Below are 19,528 nucleotides of genomic sequence, written 5' to 3'. Positions count from 1 at the left end.
TATTTGGTGTTCTGTAGGCCTCTTGTATATTTATGGACATCTCTTTCTTTAAGTTGGGAAAATTTTCTTGTATGATTTTCTTGAAAATATTTTCTGGACCTTGGAGCCTGGAGTCTTCTTTTTCATCACTTCCTATTATTCTTAGATTTTGTCTTTTCATAGCATCCTTGATTTCTTGGATATTTTGTGATTGGAATTTTTCTGATTTTACTTTTTCTTTGAGAGAAGTATCAATTTCTGCAAGTGTGTCTTCAGCTCCAGAGATTCTCTCTTCCATCTCTTGTATTCTGTTGGTGATGCTTACTTTTGTGGTTCCTGATCTTTTCTCAAAGTTCTCCAGCTCAAGAGTTTTCTCATTTTGTGTTTTCTTTATTGATTCTAATTCTGTTGTCATGCCTTGCACCATTTCTTCCATGTGTTTGAATTTGGATTCCTGTCTCTCTACGATGGACTCTATTTCTTTGTTCATTTCCTTTTTGTATGCCACTAATTTTTTCTCTACTTGTGCCTCTATTTGTTTGGCTATGTTTGCCTGTGTTTCTTTAAGGGTTTTGTCTATTTCTTCTTTCTTTACCTCCAATTGACTGGCCAACTCTTTGAAAGATTTGTTCATTTCCTCCTTATGAGCCTCAAATAATTGAGCAAGCATGGCTTTAAGGTCATTTTCCTGTGCTTCTGATGAATTGGAGTATCCATCGAATTTGGGGTTTGCTGGTGAAGTCATGATGTCCTGATTTATGTTGGAAGTGTTCTTTCGCCTACCCCTGGCCATTGGCTTATCTGAGACCTTCCCTGTTTGTTTTTGGATTCTGCCGATCAGACTGGTACTGTCTCTCTCGAGTCTGGAGAATTCTTCAGGAAGTTGAGAAAGGTCCCGTGTCCTTAGCGTGTGCTGAGGACTAGCTGTACCTGTGGGAGGAAAGTACGCAGGCGCAAACAGAGGCAAATGCAAGCATGCATGCGTGTGTGTGTGTGTGTGTGTGTGTGTGTGTGTGTAAGTGGGCTTGGGCATGTGTCTCGAGGGACAGAGTGATGGCTAATGTTGAACCCTTGAGTGTGTGGGAGGGGCTCTGCAATGTATATGTCGCAAGCGCTAGTGATGATCGCAGCGCAATTTCTGGCATTAACTGCCTTAACTCCTCAATTAGACCCACAGAGCAGGAACTTCAATGTTCCAAGTGCCCCTCTGTTTCCCAAAGTGGGTATATGGGTGGGAGGGGGTTCGATGCCTGGCTTCTGTTTTAAAAGGACCCAGGATCAGGGGAGCTGCAGATTCTCAAGGGTGCACTCACTTACAGGCAGGGCACTTGGCAGAGATCGGGGTATCTGAGCTCTCTGCTCTTTGGTTTGGCCCTGCTTCTTTGATGTGCTCCGCCAGTTCCGTGCTGCTGTCACTGCCAGGTTATGAGGTCTTGCTGCAGCTGGAGATTTCAGGGTGGTCACGTCAGTAGGAATCAGGGTAACCAGACTTTCTGTTCTCTGGTTTGGCCCTGGTTAGTCTTAAACTGGAGGGCTGATGTGCCCCGCCAGCTCAGTGCTGCTCCGCCACCAGGTTAGAAAGTCCCACTGTAACTGGAGACTGGGTGGCTAGTCCAGATGCTTTCTGGGAAGTCCTGGGGTCTCTTCACTGTGCTCTCCAAGCTTCGGAGGCCCAGCGCCTGGTGTGTCTAGTTTGTATGGTGTTTCTGTCTGGTTTTGGTGAGTATATAGCGTATTCTCTGTCACTGTGGGATTGGGCGGGCCGTACCACCGTCAGTGATGGCGCTCCTGCGGAGCTAGTATGGCGTCTAGGAGACTTGGGCCCTGGGATATTGGTGCAGCTGCAGCTCGAATCTGGGGCTCCAAGACACAGTACTGCTGGCCTTTGCTGATAAAGGGCTTGGGGCTCCGCCTCAGTGGCTGCAGGCCCCAGGCAGTTAGGTCTGCGCTGAGAAAGGTGAGTCAGCTGTGCTGAGGAGGAGGGAGGTCTGGGGGAGGGGAGTGCCGAGAGATCAAAGGATAGTTTCTCACCTTCTCCAAACAAGACCCTGCGTGACCCGAGACCAAGGTTTTCACCTCCTGTGATGTTCCCTGTTGTTTAGAAAGTCTCTCCGTTGTTTCCCTGGCTTCAGAAGTTCTTCCACTCATCAACTCAGAACTTTATCTCTTCCACAGCTCGGAAACTGTGTGTGCTAGTCGCCATCTTGGCTCCGCCCCCTTAACTATTAAATCTTGTCACGCTTTTCATATAGAAGTTTGGCAGGAGGCAAGTAATATGTAAGGCATAGCAACAGTATACTGCTATGGCAAATTCGTTTTAAATATAATGTAAGCCACATGCTATGTATGGCTTAAGTGCTAAAAATTAGATAAATGGCTAATATTCTCTGATTCTGTTGAGAAAGCAATAAAGGAGAGTAAATTTGTGTTCTATTTCTGCTTATAATAATATACTCTATGCCATACAGCTCAGCTTTTTCTGGGAAGTGTTATCCTATTTGATGACTACTTTATTGCAGTAAGTGCCTAAAAGCAGGAAAGGTTAATCCTATATGATGCATAACATTTTTTTTTGTAATAGAAATGATGTTAAGTTGTGGTATGGTTTTTTGATTAGTCCCCATTTTATTAAATTTATATGAGATTTCCACTTGATGTCTTTTTATAATTTAATGTTTTATATAAATGGTAGTTTTCATAAGGTTATAGGAATTAGCTTGATACTGCTGGATAGTTAATATATGTGAAAATCTTTCAGTCAAGAACTTCAGGGACTTTTTACATGAAAATTAAATATGAGATTAAATCTGATAGATCATGAATTTGTTACTGTTTCTCAATTTTTCTGTGAGAAACTGTGATATACTTGAAATCTATTGTGCTATACATATTTGTATTAATAAAAGTAATTAAAGTATTTTATTATTATAAATACTGAGGTAGATTATGTGTATACATAAATATGTTCTATTAATATTTAAATTTCTTTTGTTATTTGAGACAGTATTATATGAAAATAGGAGAATGTTCATCTGATGACAGTTTACATCTGAAATTATATATCCAATAACGAACCCTTACGTAAAATAAATCATAAGCGTTGCCAGTATCTTGAAAATCGAAAGACCGAAGAGTAAGCAAACATTCCTGAGTGGTACCACAAACCACTGGTGTATTCTGTATCCAGTGAAGCAAAACAAGTCCACCAACCCCCCTTTGCCACTGTTAAGTGGACAAAGAGATACATATGCCAACTCCTGCCCTTTAGGAAGTAATTCCTCAACCCCTAGTAGGGACATAGTTCTGCTGAAGAACTCAGATTAGTCTCCCAGTTTATAGGACCAGTCATTTACACATGGAAGGTTCACAAGGAGAGAGAACATTTCCTAGGAGGAGGACTTCAAAGTCTGTGTCACATTGTTCTCAAACCAATCGAGAGCCTGACTGGTTGGCACCTAGGAAGGTGGGCTCAGAGAAGCTATGGAATGGAGTGCTGAAAAGGAAAATACTATTGGACATGTGTAATAAATCAGCAATGGAAAAATTATGCCTGTGAACTCACTTCTTTTGTTTATCTCATGAATGTCCAGATATGCTGGACATATCTGCTAGGCACTGAGCATGAAACAGTTGGTAGAACACACATGTTCTACAGTATCATAGAATGGCAGCCTTAGTCAAATCTGTGCTAAAAAATGTGCACTAATTGGTTCCAGAATCGCACTGTTAGATGTTCCTTTTTATCCTGGAATAAATTCTCTGTATGTTTAATTATGTGTGTTGTGGGACACATTAAGGGTTCAACTCGCTCCTTAAAATGTTTAAGCCTTTGAAAGCATATATAAAAATAACCTGCATAAGTTTTTTTGAAGTCATGAGATTGAATGATTAATGATATAAAATGTATATGATTTGTAGTTTGCGTACTTGTTTAAATTTTTAGATTTGAGAAATGTGTAAGTGCCAAAGAAACCTTGGAGGCAGATCTGTATCAGCGATTTATCTTGGTGCTGAATGAGAAGAAAGCAAAGATCCGAAGTTTGCATAAGTTGTTAAGTGAAGTGGAGCAGCTGGAAAAGAGTGCCAGAGCTGAAAGGTAACATCCCTTCTGCTCTTAGATAACAGAAGTGTAAACTAAGGAGAATGTCCTTACAGACAGTTGCAACTTTAAGTGCCAACTTTTAGTAATATGGATTTTTTTTTTTTTTTTTTGTAATCTGGCTTTAGTCATTCTAAGTTGTTCCAGCACATTCTCCACACAATTTCTCCATGTCATCTCGTGGTCTCAGTTAAAGTACAGCATTCAGGTTGTCATTTTGTTCTGATGACAGTGTCCTTTGCTTCATAGAAGCTTTTTAGTTTCATGAGGTCCCATTTATTGATTGTTGCTCTTAGAGCCTGTGCTGTTGGTGTTCTCTTTAGGAAGTAGTCTCCTGTGCCAATGAGTTCAAGGCTCTTCCCCACTTTTTCTTCTAAGAGGTTTAGTGTGTCTGGTTTTATGTTGAGGTCTTTGATCCACTTGGACTTTAGTTTTGTGCAGGGTGGTAAGTATGGATCTATTTGCATTTTTCTACATGTAGACATCTGGTTAGACCATTGCAGGACTTTCTAGGTGTTTTTTTTTTAAATTTTTTATTAATTTCACTTTATTCATTTTGTATCCCCCCATAAGCCCCTCCCTCCTCCCTTCCGGATCCAACCCTCCCTCCCCTTTCTGCATGCATGCCCCTCCCCAATTCCACTGATAGGGGAGGTTCTCCTCTCCTTTCTGATCTTAGTCTATCAGTTCTCATCAAAAGTGGCTGCATTGTCCTCTACTGTTGCCTGGTAGGGCTGCTCCCCCCTCAGGGGAAGGTGATCAAAGAGCAGGCCAATCAGATTATGTCAGAGGCAGTCCCTCTTCCCATTACTATGTAACCCACTTGGACACTGAACAGCCATGGGCTACATCTGTGCAGGAGTTCTAGGTTATCTCCACGAATAGTCCTTGGTTGGACTATGAGTCTCTGGGAAGTTCCCTGTGTTCAAATTATCTTGTTCTGTTGCTCTCCTTGTGGAGTTCCCTTCCCCTCCAGCTCTTACTATTTCCTACTTCTTACATAAAATTCCATTCACACTGCCCATCAGTTGGCCATCAGGCTCAGCATCTGTTTTGATAGTCTGCCGGGCAGAGGCTTTCAGAGGCCCTCTGTGTCAGGTTCCTAGGTTGTTTCCTGTTTTCTTCTTCTGGCTTTCAGAGACCCTCTGTAGCAGGTTCCTAGGTTGTTTCCTGTTTTCTTCTTCTTCTGATGTCCATTCTCCTTGCCTTTCAGGATGGGGATTGAGTGTTTTTGTTAGGTTCCTCTCTTTTGCTTAGTTTGTTTAGATGTACCGATTTTAGTGGGTTTATCCTATGTTGTATGTTTATATGAGTGAGTATATACTGTGTGTGTCTTTTTGCTTCTGGGACAACTCACTCAGGATGATCCTTTCCAGGTCCCACCATTTACCTGCAAATTTCATGATTTTCTTTTTTTCATTGCTGAGTAATACTCCATTGTATAGATGTACCACAGTTTCTGCATCCATTCTTCAGTTGAGGGGCATCTGGGCTGTTTCCAGCTTCTGGCTATTACAAATAAAGCAGCTACAAACATGGTTGAGCAAATGTCCTTTTTGTGTACTTGAGCCTCTTTTGGATATATGCCTAGGAGTGGTATGGCTGGATCTTGAGGAAGCGCTATTCCTAGTTGTCTGAGAAAGTGCCAGATTGATTTCCAGAGTGGTTGTACAAGTTTACATTCCCACCAGCAGTAGAGGAGGGTTCCCCTTTCTCCACAACCTCTCCAGCATATGTTGTCACTTGAGTTTTTGATCTTAGCCATTCGGATAGGTGTAAGGTGAAATCTCTTTCAGTGATTATATGTAAATCACATGGTTCACTATCTGTGTGATCACAACTTTTTTTTCAGGAATATTTTTCTGTATTTGCATGTTAAATTAGATAGTTGGCTAGAGTGAACTGATGATTTCCATTTCTACCTTCATCTATTTTCAGGGAAACTACATGTTCTGAAAAAACACCTGACCATGATACAGCTTATGATGCGAGCACTGATGAAGACAGTGGGGCTTCGGGGCCGGCTGCAGGTGAGAGGGCCATACTTCCTCATGTGCTTAATGTGTCACTTGGCCTTACTATTATACTATGAAACCAAAGTGAAAAATCATATGAAAAAATTTTTCTATACTTTTTCATTAGCATGAAACTACTGCCCTTTCCCTCTTCCCATTCTTCTCTTTACCCAAGTTCCCTCCCTCTAACTTTTCCCATGGCATTCCCTCTGGGATGACAGGCTTATGTCCCCAGTTACTTTTGCGTCCATCTATCCATTATGTGGATTTATATGGATACACAAATATATAAATACAACCTACTGTGTTATTTAGTATGTGCTTATGATTTCACAACTGTATAAACAGTCATTAAAATGCAAAGAAAGAGAAAAATCTGGTTTATCATTTTAAACTTTTCAGAATTTGTAATAACTGCTGTAGACTTTGATTTGGTTCTTAAAACTAAATAGCATATCTCACCAGTACATATAGAAGATGAAAATTATCGATGAGAAATAAATGTATCAATAAGTGTGTGTACATGAGATTGGAGCCTTTTATATGTTAAACCCAGTTTTACCCAACCTTGATTATAACTGTAATATTTTAAGTTTGGCAAATTTATAACCTCTCTTAGTTATTTACTATTTTTCCTTTGTTTTACATGTCATGTAACTCTCAACTAAATATTTGTCATATAAGCCCATAGTTCTTTTTTATTTTTAATTATTTGTTCTTTATTTCTATATTTATTTCTATTAATTACAGTTTATTTACTTTGTATCCCCCCTTCCCTCCTCCCATGCCAATCCTCTTCCTTCTCCCTTCTCTACCCATTTCCCTCCCCAAGTCCACTGATAGGGGAGGTCCTCCTCTCCTTCCTTCTGATCCTAGTCAATCAGGTCTCATCTGGAGTGGCTGCACTGTCTACCACAGAGGGCCTCTGAAAGGCTCTACCCTCTAGGGTATCAGAGCAGATGCTGAGACTTATAGCCAAACTATGGGCAGAGTGCAGGGAATCTTATGAAAGAAGGAGGATATAGTAAGACCTGGAGAGGACAGGAGCTTCACAAGGAGAGCAACAGAACCAAAAAATATGGGCACAGGGGTCTTTTCTGAGACTGATACTCTAACCAAGGACCATTCATGGGGATAATGTAGAACCCCTGCACATATTTAGCCCATGGCAGTTCAGTGTCCAAGTGGGTTTCACAGTAATGGTAACAGGAATTGTCCCTGACATGAACTGAATGGCCTGTTCTTTGATCACCTTCTCCTGAGGGGGGTAGTAGCCTAACCAGGCCGCAGAGGAAGACAATATTTGTTCTTAATAAAAACAAATCTCAGACCTGAAACTTTGATTTTGAACCACAAACTTCATACACAGACCCGAGAGGAAGGCTTGCATGTTAGGTGGATCTGCCTCTGTAGATTACCAGCTTTTGCAGGGGGTGTTTTGAGCCTGTAATGCAGCCTTTTACACTGTGCAAGCCATGGTGACTTCAATGCAGGTCTCATGCCGTGTGCTTTATGCCTGAGTTTGAAGCTGAACTGGATCTCCTTTCTGAACTTCCAGCATCTTGATTTCCTGAGATATATGTAAACCTGAAACTTTCTTGTAGACATTACTGTTTCAGGTATGTCTACCTTCCAAATACTAAAACAAGTGAGTGAAAAGTCATTGAGCATTAATACAGTACTTACTCTATCTTTCAAGAAGCCATTTCTAAAAAAGTGTTTGACTTTGTAATTTGGTAGTAATTTTATTATGTGACTATTGTTATCAGTTATTAAAATTCCCACAGTACTCATGAGTTGTTTATGTGACTTCTATGTTCCTTTGTGAATAGGAAGTTCACTTATTCAACCATATTTGTTCAGGGAAAGATATATCTAATTCCTTTTTTTTTCTCCTTTGAGATGTAGTATTTCATGTAGCTCTGGCTATCCTAGAACTCACTATGTAGATAAGGCTGACCTCAAACTCAAAGAAATCCTCCTGTCTCTGCCTCCTTGGTGCTTAGATTAAAGGTGTGTTCCACCACATCTGTAAGATCTGTTTACATTTATACTTTTATCCAGAAGTAGAATCTGGACATTGTAGTTTAGAACTTATGTTTATATAGTAGTTTTATATATAATCATTTTTCTCTTACTACCCACTGTTTAAAATTCCCTCTGTTTTTAGGACTATTACAAATTAACTCCCTAAGTGAGGATTAATCTTCTTACCCTGGCTCCTCTTTTTTCATATTCTTTAGGTGTACAGATTTTAGTATGTTTATCCTATCTCATAGGCCTAGTTACCCACTTATAAGTGAGTATATACCATGTGTGTCTTTCTGCCCCTGGGATACCTTACTCAGGATAATCTTTTCTTGACCCCACCATTTGCCTGCAAATTTCACGATTTCCTTGTTTTTAATTGCTGAGTAGTATTCCATTACCACAATTCCTGTATCCATTCCTCCACTGATGGACATCTGGGTTGTTTCCAGGCTCTGGCTATTATGAATAAAGCTGCTACAAACATGGTTGAGCAAATATCCTTGTTGTATACTTGAGCATCTTTTGGATATATGCCTAGAAGTGGTATAGCTGGATCTTGAGGAAGCACTATTTCTAATTGTCTAAGAAAGCATCAATCATCACTTTAGAAAGACAAATGGGATGGACATTGGAAGTAGGTGAAAACAAGTACCAGGACAGGAGCCTACCACAGAGAGCCTCTGAAAGACTCTACCTAGCAATGTATCAAAGCAGATGCTGAGACTCATAACCAAATTCTCGTCAGAGTGCAGGGAATCATATGAAAGAAGGAGGAGTTAGTATGACCTGGAGAGGACAGGAGCTCCACAAGGACCAAATATATCTGGGCACAGGAGTCTTCTTTTTTTATTGTTGACTTTTTAAAATTAATTATACTTTATTCACTTTATATTCCACCATAAGTCCCTCCCTCCTCCCCTCCATATCCCACCCTCCTATCCCCTTCTTCACACATGCCCCTCCCCAAGTCCACTGCTCAATCCCCATTCGGAAAGGCAGAGAGGAAGGATATTAGAAGAAGAAGAAAACAAGAAACAAGCTAGAAACCCGCCATGGAGGGTCTCTGCAAGACTCTGAGCTGCAGACTAACAAAGCAGATGCTAAGACTTATGGCCAACTGTTGGGCAGAGTGCATGGAATCTTATTAAGAAGTGGGAATTATTAAGATCCAGAGAGGACAGGAACTCCACAAGGAGAGCAACAGAACCAGAAATTTGAACACAGGGGTCTTCCCAGAGACTCATTCTCCAACCAAGTACCATGCATGGAGATAACTTAGAACCCCTGCACTGGAGTCTTTTATGAGACAGTTTCTCTAACCAAGGACCATGGATTGATATAACCTAGAACACCTGCTTGGTTGTAGCCTCTGGTAGCTCAGTATCCAAGTGAGTGCCCTATTAAGGGGAACAGGGAGGTACTTTTTCTGACATGAACTCAATGGCAGGCTTTTTTACCTCCCCCCAACCCCCGAGAGAGGAACAGCCTTTCTAGGCCACAGAGGAGAACATTGCAGCCAGTTCTGAAGATACCTGATAAGCTAGGGTCAGATGGAAGGAGAGAAGGATCTCCCCTGTATTGGATTTGGAAAGGAGCAGGGTGGAGATGAGGGAGGGAGGATGGGGTTGTGAGGGAAAGAGCGAGGGGGCTATGGCTGGGATACAAAGTAAATAACCTGATTAATATAAAAAAATAAAAATTATATAAAAAAACTAACTCCTGGCAAGTAGGCCAGTCATGTAGGCTGTATCATGCTTATGTAGGATGAAGACCTTGAGCACTGGGAGACAGAACTAAGTTGAAGAGTATCCGGCTTGTATAAGGCCTAGAGTTCAGTTCTTAACATTGTTTAAAATAAACAGATCTTAAAGCTCTTAGGAGGAACTTATTGGCTAAAAAGAGTTCCAAATTACCAAATATGTTTTTCTCTGGGAAGGTTTACTTTCCCAATATCTTGATGTCCAGAATTTGAGATAGTTTAAAATAACATTAATGAGATCATTTTTAAAATTATAACTGCATGCTATGCGCCTAGGTTTGGTAGAGTTTTTGTTTTGTTACAGATTAAGATTCCAACAGCTAAAATAGCTGACGTTACTATAGTGAAGCTACCTTCATTCTCATGTAACTGATTTTTAAAATTTTATTTCCATTTTATGTGCATTGGTGTTTTGCATGCATGCATGTTTGTGTGAGGTTGTCAGGACATCTGGAGCTAGATTACAGACAGCTGTGTGCTGCCATATGGGTGCTGGGAACTGAACCTGGGTCCTTTGAAAGAATAGCCTGTACTCCCAACTGCTGATCCATCTCTCCAGGCCCTAAGTGATTTAAATGACTCATAGACTTGAAGAATTTCCTAGGTATTCTTCATTCCCCTTGCCTCAAAGTGGTATTTTTTTTTTCCACTTGGAACCTGAAGGGTTATTATAAATACTGTGAAACACTCTTCTGTACAGGAAACAGTGTTTTTCTATTCAAATGAAAAACAACAACAACAACAAAAAAACACTAGTTTAGTTTAATGAATAATAAAACCTCACAAAGTAATAGAAAGTTATGAGTGCCCAAGTATCAGATATAGTGCAATGAACAGTTTTTAATTATAAACTCTTTTAATATTATTTCAGAACTACATGGATCTATAACGTAAAAGTTATATATTAAAATAAATTTAATTACATAAGAATATGAGAATTTTTTAATTTAATTTTATTTTTAATTACACTTTATTTACTTTGTATCCCCCCTCTAGTTTCCCTCCTACTCTCCTACAATCCCTCCCTTCCTTCCCCTTCTCCATGCATGCCCCTCCCCAAGTCCACTGGTAGCAGAGGGTTTCTTTTTCTTTCTTCTGATCCTAGTCTGTTAGGTCTCATCAGGAGTGGCTGCATTGTCTTCCTCTGTGTCTTAGTAAGGCTGCCCCCCACTCAGGGGGAGATAATTAAAAAGCAGGCCAATCAGTTCATGTCAGAGATAGTCTCCGTTTCCATTACTATGAAACCAACTTGGGCACTGAACTGCCATGGGCTACATCTGAGCAGAGCTTCTAGGTTATCTCCATGAATGTTCCTTGGTTGGAGTATGAGTCTCAGGAAAGACCCCTGTGTTCAAATTTGTTGGTTCTGTTGCTCCCATTGTGGAGTTCCTGTCCTTTCCAGATTTTACTATTTCCCACTTCTTTCATTAGATTTCCTGCACTCTACCCAAAGTTTGTCCATAACTCTCAACATCTGCTTTGATAGTCTGCAGGGCAGAGCCTTTCAGCAGCCCTCTGTGGGAGCCTCCTAACATGTTTCCTGTTTTCTTCTTCTGATGTCTATCCTCTTTGCCTTTTGCAATGGGGATTGAGCATTTTAGCAAGAATCCTCCCTCTAGATTAGTTTCTTTAGATGTACAGATTGTAGTAGGTTTATCCTATATTATAAGTCTATATGAGTGAGTATATACCATGTGTGTCTTTCTGCTTCTGGGATAGATCACTCAGGATGACCTTTTCCAGTTCCCACCAACCTGCAAATTTCATGATTTCCTTGTTTTTCATTGGTGATTAATATTCCATAGAAACAGAATGGTGGATCAATGGAATATGAGAATTTTAGCCAGTTCAAAGAATTTTATGAGTTGGTATGGTTTAAAAGACAAACAATTTTCTACAGTAAAAGATCTTCAGGAGGTATCTACATCCATGATCTCAAGCTGTACTATAGAGCAACAATACTAAAAACTGCATGGTACTGGCATAGAAACAGACTGGTGGTTCAATGGAATCAAATAGAAGACCCTGACATAAATCCACACACTTATGGACACCTGATTTTTGACAAAGATGCCAAAACCATTCAATGGAAATGAGACAGCATCTTCAACAAATGCTGCTGGTCTAACTGGATGTCTACATGTAGAAAAATGCAAATAGATCCATACTTATCACCCTGCACAAAACTAAAGTCCAGGTGGATCAAAGAACTCAACATAAAACCAAACACTTTAAACCGCTTAGAAGAAAAAGTGGGGAAGAGCCTTGAACTCATTGGCCCAGGAAACAACTTCTGAACAGAACACCAACAGCACAGGCTCTAAATGAAACAATCAATAAATGGGACCTCATGAAACTGAAAAGCTTCTGTAAAGCAAAGGACACTGTCATCAGAACAAAAAAACAGCCTACAGATTGGGAAAGGATCTTCATCAACCCTATATCTGACAGAGGACAAATATCCAGTATATATAAAGAACTAAAGAAGTTAAACAACAAAAATTCAAATAATCCAATTAAAAAGTGGAGTAGAGAGCTAAAAAGAGAATTATCAATAGAGGAATATCGAATGGCAGAGAAACACTTAAACAAATGCTCAACCTCATTAGCCATCAGGGAAATGCAAATCAAACAACCCTAAGATTTCACCTTACACCCATCAGAATGGGTAAGATGAAAAACTCAAGAGACAACACATGCTGGAGAGGTTGTGGAGAAAGGGGAACCCTCCTCCATTGCTGGTGGGAATGTAAATTTGTACAACCACTCTGGAAAGCAATCTGGTGCTTTCTCAGATAACTAGGAATAGCCCTTTCTCAAGATCCAGCTATACCACTTCTACGCATATACCCAAAAGTGTCTCAAGTACAAATAAGGACATTTGCTCAACCATGTTTGTAGCAGCCTTATTTGTAATAGCCAGAAGCTGGAAACAGCCCAGATGCCAATTGTGGTACATCTACAATATGGAATATTACTCAGCAATAAAAAACAAGGAAATCATGAAATTTGCAGGTAAATGGTCAGACCTAGAAAGGATCATCCTGAGTGAGCTGTCCCAGAAGCAGAAAGACACACATGGTATATACTCACTCATATAGACATATAATATAGGAAAAACCTACTAAAATCTGTACACTTAAAGAAACTAATCAAGAGGGAGGACTCTTTCTAAAATGTTCAATTCCTATCCAGAAAGGCAAAGAGGATGGACATCAGAAGAAGGAGAAAAGAGGGAACAAGTCAGGAGCCTGATGCAGAGGACCTCTGAAAGGCTCTGCCCTGCAGACTGTCAATGCAGATGCTGAGACTTATGGACAACCTTTGGGCAGAGTTCAGGGAATCTTAGGAAAGAAGTAGAAAACAGTAAGATCTGGAGAGGACAGGAACTCCACAAGGAGAGCAATAGAACCAAAAAATCTGAGCACAGGGACCTTTCCTGAGACTCATACTCCAACCAAGGACCATGCACAGATGTAGCCCTTGGCAGTTCAGTATCCAAGTGGGTTCCATTGTAATAGGAACAGGGACTATCTCTGACATGAACTGACTGGCCTGCTCTTTAATTACCTCCCCCTGAGGGGGAAGCAGCATTACCAGGCCACAGAAGGAGACAAAGCATCCACTCCTGATGAGACCTAATTGACTAGGATCAGAAGGAAGGAAAAGAAGTCCTCCCCTATCAGTGGACTTGGGGAGGGGCATGCATGCAGAGGGTGGAGGAAGGGAAGGATTCGGACAGGAGGAGGGATGTAACCACAGGGGGGATACAAAGTGAATAAAATGTAATTAATAAAGAATATAAAAAAGAGATGGAACAGAAAAAAAAAAAAAACAAAAACAAAAACAAGGAAATCATGAAATTTGCAGGCAAGTGGTGGGAACTGGAAAAGATCATCCTTAGTGAGTTAACCCAGAAGCAGAAAGACATATATGGTATACACTTACTTATAAGTGGATATTAGCTATTTAATATAGGATAAACATGCTAAAATCCATAGTCCTAAAGAAGCTAAACAACATGTAGGTCCCTAGGGAAGATGCTTAATCTCATTCACAAGGGCAAATAGGATAGACATTTTTTCTTACCATTGCAGAATATTTGAATTAACCTTACTAATAGATTAAATACTAAAATGCTTTTCTATAATGCCTTGCCTTTCTTCAGTGCAGACTAAAACAGCACTGATATTAAAAACAGATAAATAAGCTTTTTTTCATGTCTTTGAATAATTAATGGCCCAAGATTTAGCACAATAGTTTAATTAATCCTCTATCTTAACTAACAGGAAAGTCCCTGTATAATTACTGTCAGTCATTTGGGCTTCTGCTTAATGTCTAGGCTTTCTGGAGGGACATTGGTATTAAATAGCCGTTTTGAAAGTAAATGAATGGTCATGCCAAACAGTTGATGGGTGCTGATACAGTTGCTTTTAAAAATATAACAGAACCTAAAATTTCTAATTATCAAAGGACTTGTTGCTTTCAACAGTGAATCTCCACTCACACTGGGGGAGCAACTTGTACTGCCACAGAGATTACTCTGAACCTTCACTTTAGACCTGCACATGTTCTTAATCTTACCAGCATCTTCTTCAGAGATATATTTATTTATGAATTCTAAATGGAAAGCTTAATTTATCAAAACTTAGCTCTATTCTGAAAAGATAGTTTGGTTTGTTTCCCAGCAGTACTGTGTTTCATAGGTAGTCATTATTGCTTTGAACAACATTATATGCATTAGAAGTCCAGACTTTCCCTAATTGTAGATTTCCTAGTTCATATCAATTATTTTTCCAGAGAGAATGAAGTCCTAGGAAGGACTTCATTTAGTTTGTTTAGTATTACCCTGGGGCACACAGAAGAATTTTAAGAAATGTCTTTTAAAACAATAAATAATCTTTTAATCTTTTTAATAAACTTTTGTAACATGGTTGAAATTTAAAACACTTGGAATTTCCTAATAATGAACACTTATCCATTGACAGGAGGCTATTGAGAAAACTGAGTGTATAGAGAGATCCTGTGTGTGCTGTCAGGAGACTGAACAAATAAAACTTCACGATCTGTTACCTGTGCAGAAAATTTAGATATACATGTTTCTAATGATCTTGCTCTGCTTGGTATTCCTTGGATTATTTTTTAATTTCACATATGCACACTGTATTTACATCATTTGTGCACATTCTCTAGCTGAATTCATAGCTTCTGTTTTAAAATACTGTTATACATATAGGTATGTTGGTTCAAATTATGATATTTTATATATATATATATATATGACTATATAATATAATCTATTGAGCCTAATTATTGTTGCTGATATTTGTTTTTAGGGATGACCACTTGATATTGTCAAAAGGGTTCATCTCCATGTTTGGGAGAAGGCTTGTTCTCCCTTTTTTGCCTCCTTTGTCTATAGCTCTTCATCTAGAGTCTAAAAGAGGGAGAACCATTATCCCTAACCCTTGAAGATTTCCCTATTAATTTTGTGATGGTAACTGACTTTATTATTTATGTCTTGTTTAGGCAGACATACTGTTTTGACATCATGGGTACAGCTTCCCTCTCTGTATTTGTTAGCAAATACAGTCTCCTAGCAGATGTACGTGTCCTTTGGTTCTCACAGTGTTTCTGCCTCTGCTTCCATGGTGTTCCCTGAGCTTTAGGTTTAATATTATGTTATAGGTAGATGACTTCCTAGATAACTATTCTTACTTTTTTGTGTGTTCCTAAAGAAAGAAGGAAATAGTGTAAATGTCTCTGAGTATATGTAGTAAAAAAGACTGGTGTCTCCTTTCCTTTCAAAGCAACAGTGAATCTAAAATTGATCAAATAAACAAACAAGCAAACACACAATCATTTCAGAACATCCATGAAGGGCAACCAGGAACACAAGTACTGCTTTTACTTGCAGACTATTGAAATGTGGGTAGGAACTGACCATCTGTAACATTTTTATCCAGTACTGCCATTCTTCCTCTGTGCCCCTTTTGTGAACTTAGTGTGGGGATTCTCATGGGAACTGGCAGACCAGAAGGATTGACAACTAATTTGCATGTGACCAAAAAGACTCAGTTGATCTTACCAGAGATTGAGATTCACATCTGGTGGCATTTCTTGCTGGAAGTAATGGTCTTGGCAGTGATGAATAAGTGAGTTTTCAACAAAACCAGACATAAGAGGAGACAGGAAACCATGATCCATAGCCAGTCGGGGAGAGCAAGGAAAGAGTCAATAGAAGCTTTCAGATTTTCCCCAGATGTTGAGTACAGTAGAAAAAGACTTCAAAGCACAATTAAAATATTTTAAGAAAACATGCTTAAAGAATTAAAAACGAGCATGATAATATGTTAACGTGAAAAGACTCTTAACAAGGAGATAGAAATTATTATTTAACAAGTACAAAATGGAAATTTTGGAGTTGCAGACTACAATAGCTAAAATAACAGAGCCACGGGGGGAGCTCAACAGGTGATTCAAGATGGCAGAGAGAGAATCAGTAGACTTAAAGGTTGATCAATAGAGCATATAATGTATAAGAAGAACAACAAAAAATTGTCAAAGAAAAGTAAACGGACTCTCAGAAGCCTTTTAGATGACCTCAGGGGTGTTGGTAAAAGTCCATATGAATTCCTGAAGAGAATATGGGAGCTATACAAACGCTTGAAGAAGTAAGACCCAAGATAGTGAAAGTCTTACTAAAATATACAAAAATATAAACCCCAGGTAGAATAATGTCCAGACATGCATACTGAGATACCTAATCAGTCTGAAAACCATGGGTGGAGAGGAGATTGTCACTGATTGCAACTGCGCAACACAACACCTACTACCTACACAGGACCTCCAGTGTGGTTAACTTATGAAGGCAGAAGAAAAAGGAATGACATTAACAGATTTCTGAAAGTAAAGAGAAGAATATAAAATTGTAATTTTATACCCAGTGAAGTGCCTTTCTAAGTAAAGAAAAAAGTAAAACCACATTCATTTTCAGTTTCTTAACCCATACACATACATATGCACACCACACGCTGGGATCCACATTTGGGAGAGAACACATGGTTCTTACCATTCGGAGTCATGCTTATTGCAATGCTTTCCAGCTTCATCCACTTTTCTGTACAAGACTTTATTTTTTTATCATTGAGTAAAATTCCGCTGTGTGTATGTAACATACTAATGAAGAGCAAAAGAGAGGGAAGCAGGGGTGATGTTGAACAGCCAAATGAAATAAGACAGGGAAGCAGAAGAAAGGCCAAAGAGTAGGTGAGAGGAGGAGGGAAGGGATCATGGGAGGAGGGAGGAGAGACAATCCACCGTAACACCTTATTTGAAAATGTTATTACTATAACTGACATTGTGTATGCTAATTTTAAAATTAAATGATGTTTGCAGAATAAGATATTAGAAGCCTGCCTTGTCAGGAACATTAAGAAAAATCTTTGAGGATAAGATGAAATTATCAGAAATTATAATAGGAATTACAGGAAAAAATTAAATTATGGAAGCATGAAATATATAGATCAAGATAAATAATATATGTATATATATATATATATAAGTAAATACTGTGTGTCCCCTTCATATATTTGACTGAAGACTGTACAATAAAGTAATTGTAAGACTATAAGTAGGCTTAAAACAGAGATACAACAAACAAGCAATGATAAAAGTATGCAATTTATTTAAAATATTTCCACAAAGATATTTCTAATGGCATCCCATCATTTAAAAAAATTAATTGTTTAAACAAGATGTAACAATGGGCCCTGATGGCATCCTAGCATTTAAATAAAATTAACTCTTTAGAAAAGTTTTTGTAACAATCTCTGAAATTTTGTTTGAGTAAATAGAGATGTTAATACTGCCACATCAGTCTTTGAGGCTGATATTAGCAAAATGTGAAGTTCATAAATAATAGAAGAAATTATAGAGTAATGTCTAAATATTTTGTATCTACCATAGATAGAAAAACTAATGAAAATATTAGCAAAGTAAAACTAGAAACAGGAAATATACATCATGAAATATACATCATGAACAACTGATTTTCATCTTCCTAATGAAAAGTAGATTGCATCTTAAAATTTGTCAATTTACCTTAGATTGCTAATACACTAATGCACAAACATAATGAGATTTTGATACATATCCAAAAAAGCACATGGAAATTCCCACACATTTTAACAAAAACAAACTCAACAGAAAGGCAATATAACAGAACTTCTTCAACCTAATGAAAGCATTTTGGAAAAACCTCACACCTTTATCATAGTTAAAGGTGAACTGCTGAATAATACCCCCTCAATATCTAAAAAATAAAGGATGTATGCTGTCATCATGTCCTAACTTTAGTCGACTTTGTATTGCAGGTTTCAGCCAGCATAGCTATTTGTGAGTATAAATAAGAAACACCCAGACAGGTTAAGAATGATAACTGTTACTTTATTGACATGATTATATCAGATGAGTGAACCTGGTGTTAATATGTGATATTGATACACAAAATTCAATCATTTTTCTATGTTTGTAAAAGAAAAGAAAATCGACAGTAGTGTCAAGAAGAATAGGGCTGGGAATGTGTTCCTACCAGTAAGCATTATCTTAGCATGAGTGAGGCCCACTATCATATAATACTGATTTCTGAGAACTGAGTTGAATTATACATTCATATATAGTTTATATATTAAAATATATATTTATATAATATTTATACAAACAATCCCAGCATATATGCCAAAAACCTCAAACTATGAGAAAGAATTAAATACAAAAGCATTTGAGTTTAGTGATTGTAAATTTTTATTTTCCTAAGTTAAAGTCATCCAATTATATCCATTTTAAGTTCAAAGCATTCCTAAGAAAATCATTGCTGAAATTAGAAACTAACATGCTCATCAAAATTCACATGAAAATTGAATAGCCAAAGCAACCCTAAACATAGACACCAGGGCCTTAAGAGTTACTGCAAAGTTGTAGAAATCAAGACTGTTTAGTTGTAGCATAAGGAAGGCCATTATGTGAATTGAACAGAATTGTCTGTGAATGAACTTTTATGGATGTGTTCAACTGATCCTTAGCAAAGTTACCAAGACAACTTAACAGAAAGGGTAATTTGATTTTTTTCCTCCGTTTTATTTGGACATTTGATATGTATTTGAAAAGCAAATTAGCTTAAATGTTTGTTCAACATGAAACACCAAAACTCACTTAAGTATATCATAGGCTAAATGAAAAAAAAATCTTAGTCTTTATCTATACTATCAAAAGCAAAATACACAGCAGGCAAAAATTGATTGTATTTTATCATAAAAACTTTTATACCTCAAAAGGACATCATTAAGTAAGTGCAAGTCATGCATCTGACAATGAACTTGTTTCCTGAATAAAGAAACCCATGAGTAAGATAGAATGAGCAACCTAACCTAATGTTGGCGAAAGACTAAAATTGGCATAGATAGAGGATCTACTATTAGCTAATAACCAAATGGAAGTTCCCAAATGTTATCAGGCAATAGGGAAATGTAAATTTCCTAAACTAAAATCCAGTCTTCCTTACCAGGAATACAAGCTAAACCAAGTGCTAGGGAAGCTGTAGGGAAAACTGGTCTGTTTCACACTGCTTATGAGAAGGAAACATGT

General features: G+C 38.3%; 1 protein-coding gene across 3 annotated transcripts in view; it reads left to right on the top strand.

Moving 5' to 3' along the window:
• The window catches only part of Xrcc4 (X-ray repair cross complementing 4), a 219,191-nt gene that overhangs the window by 88,909 nt on the left and 110,754 nt on the right, over positions 1–19,528 (top strand). For 2 of the 3 annotated variants that reach the window (XM_055625805.1, XM_055625806.1), the window contains exons 5-6: positions 3,923–4,075; positions 6,017–6,108. In XM_055625805.1, the coding sequence (XP_055481780.1) occupies positions 3,923–4,075; positions 6,017–6,108 (245 nt within the window). The remainder of the gene's footprint in view (positions 1–3,922; positions 4,076–6,016; positions 6,109–19,528) is intronic. The other variant, XM_055625807.1, reaches the window with a different exon arrangement.

Source organism: Psammomys obesus, unplaced genomic scaffold (genome assembly GCF_907164565.1).
Source record: "Psammomys obesus unplaced genomic scaffold, mPsaObe1.curated_primary_1811, whole genome shotgun sequence".
NCBI lineage: Eukaryota > Metazoa > Chordata > Mammalia > Rodentia > Muridae > Psammomys > Psammomys obesus.
Note: the sequence above shows the minus strand (reverse complement) of the source record. Positions and strands in the feature narration are given on the sequence as shown.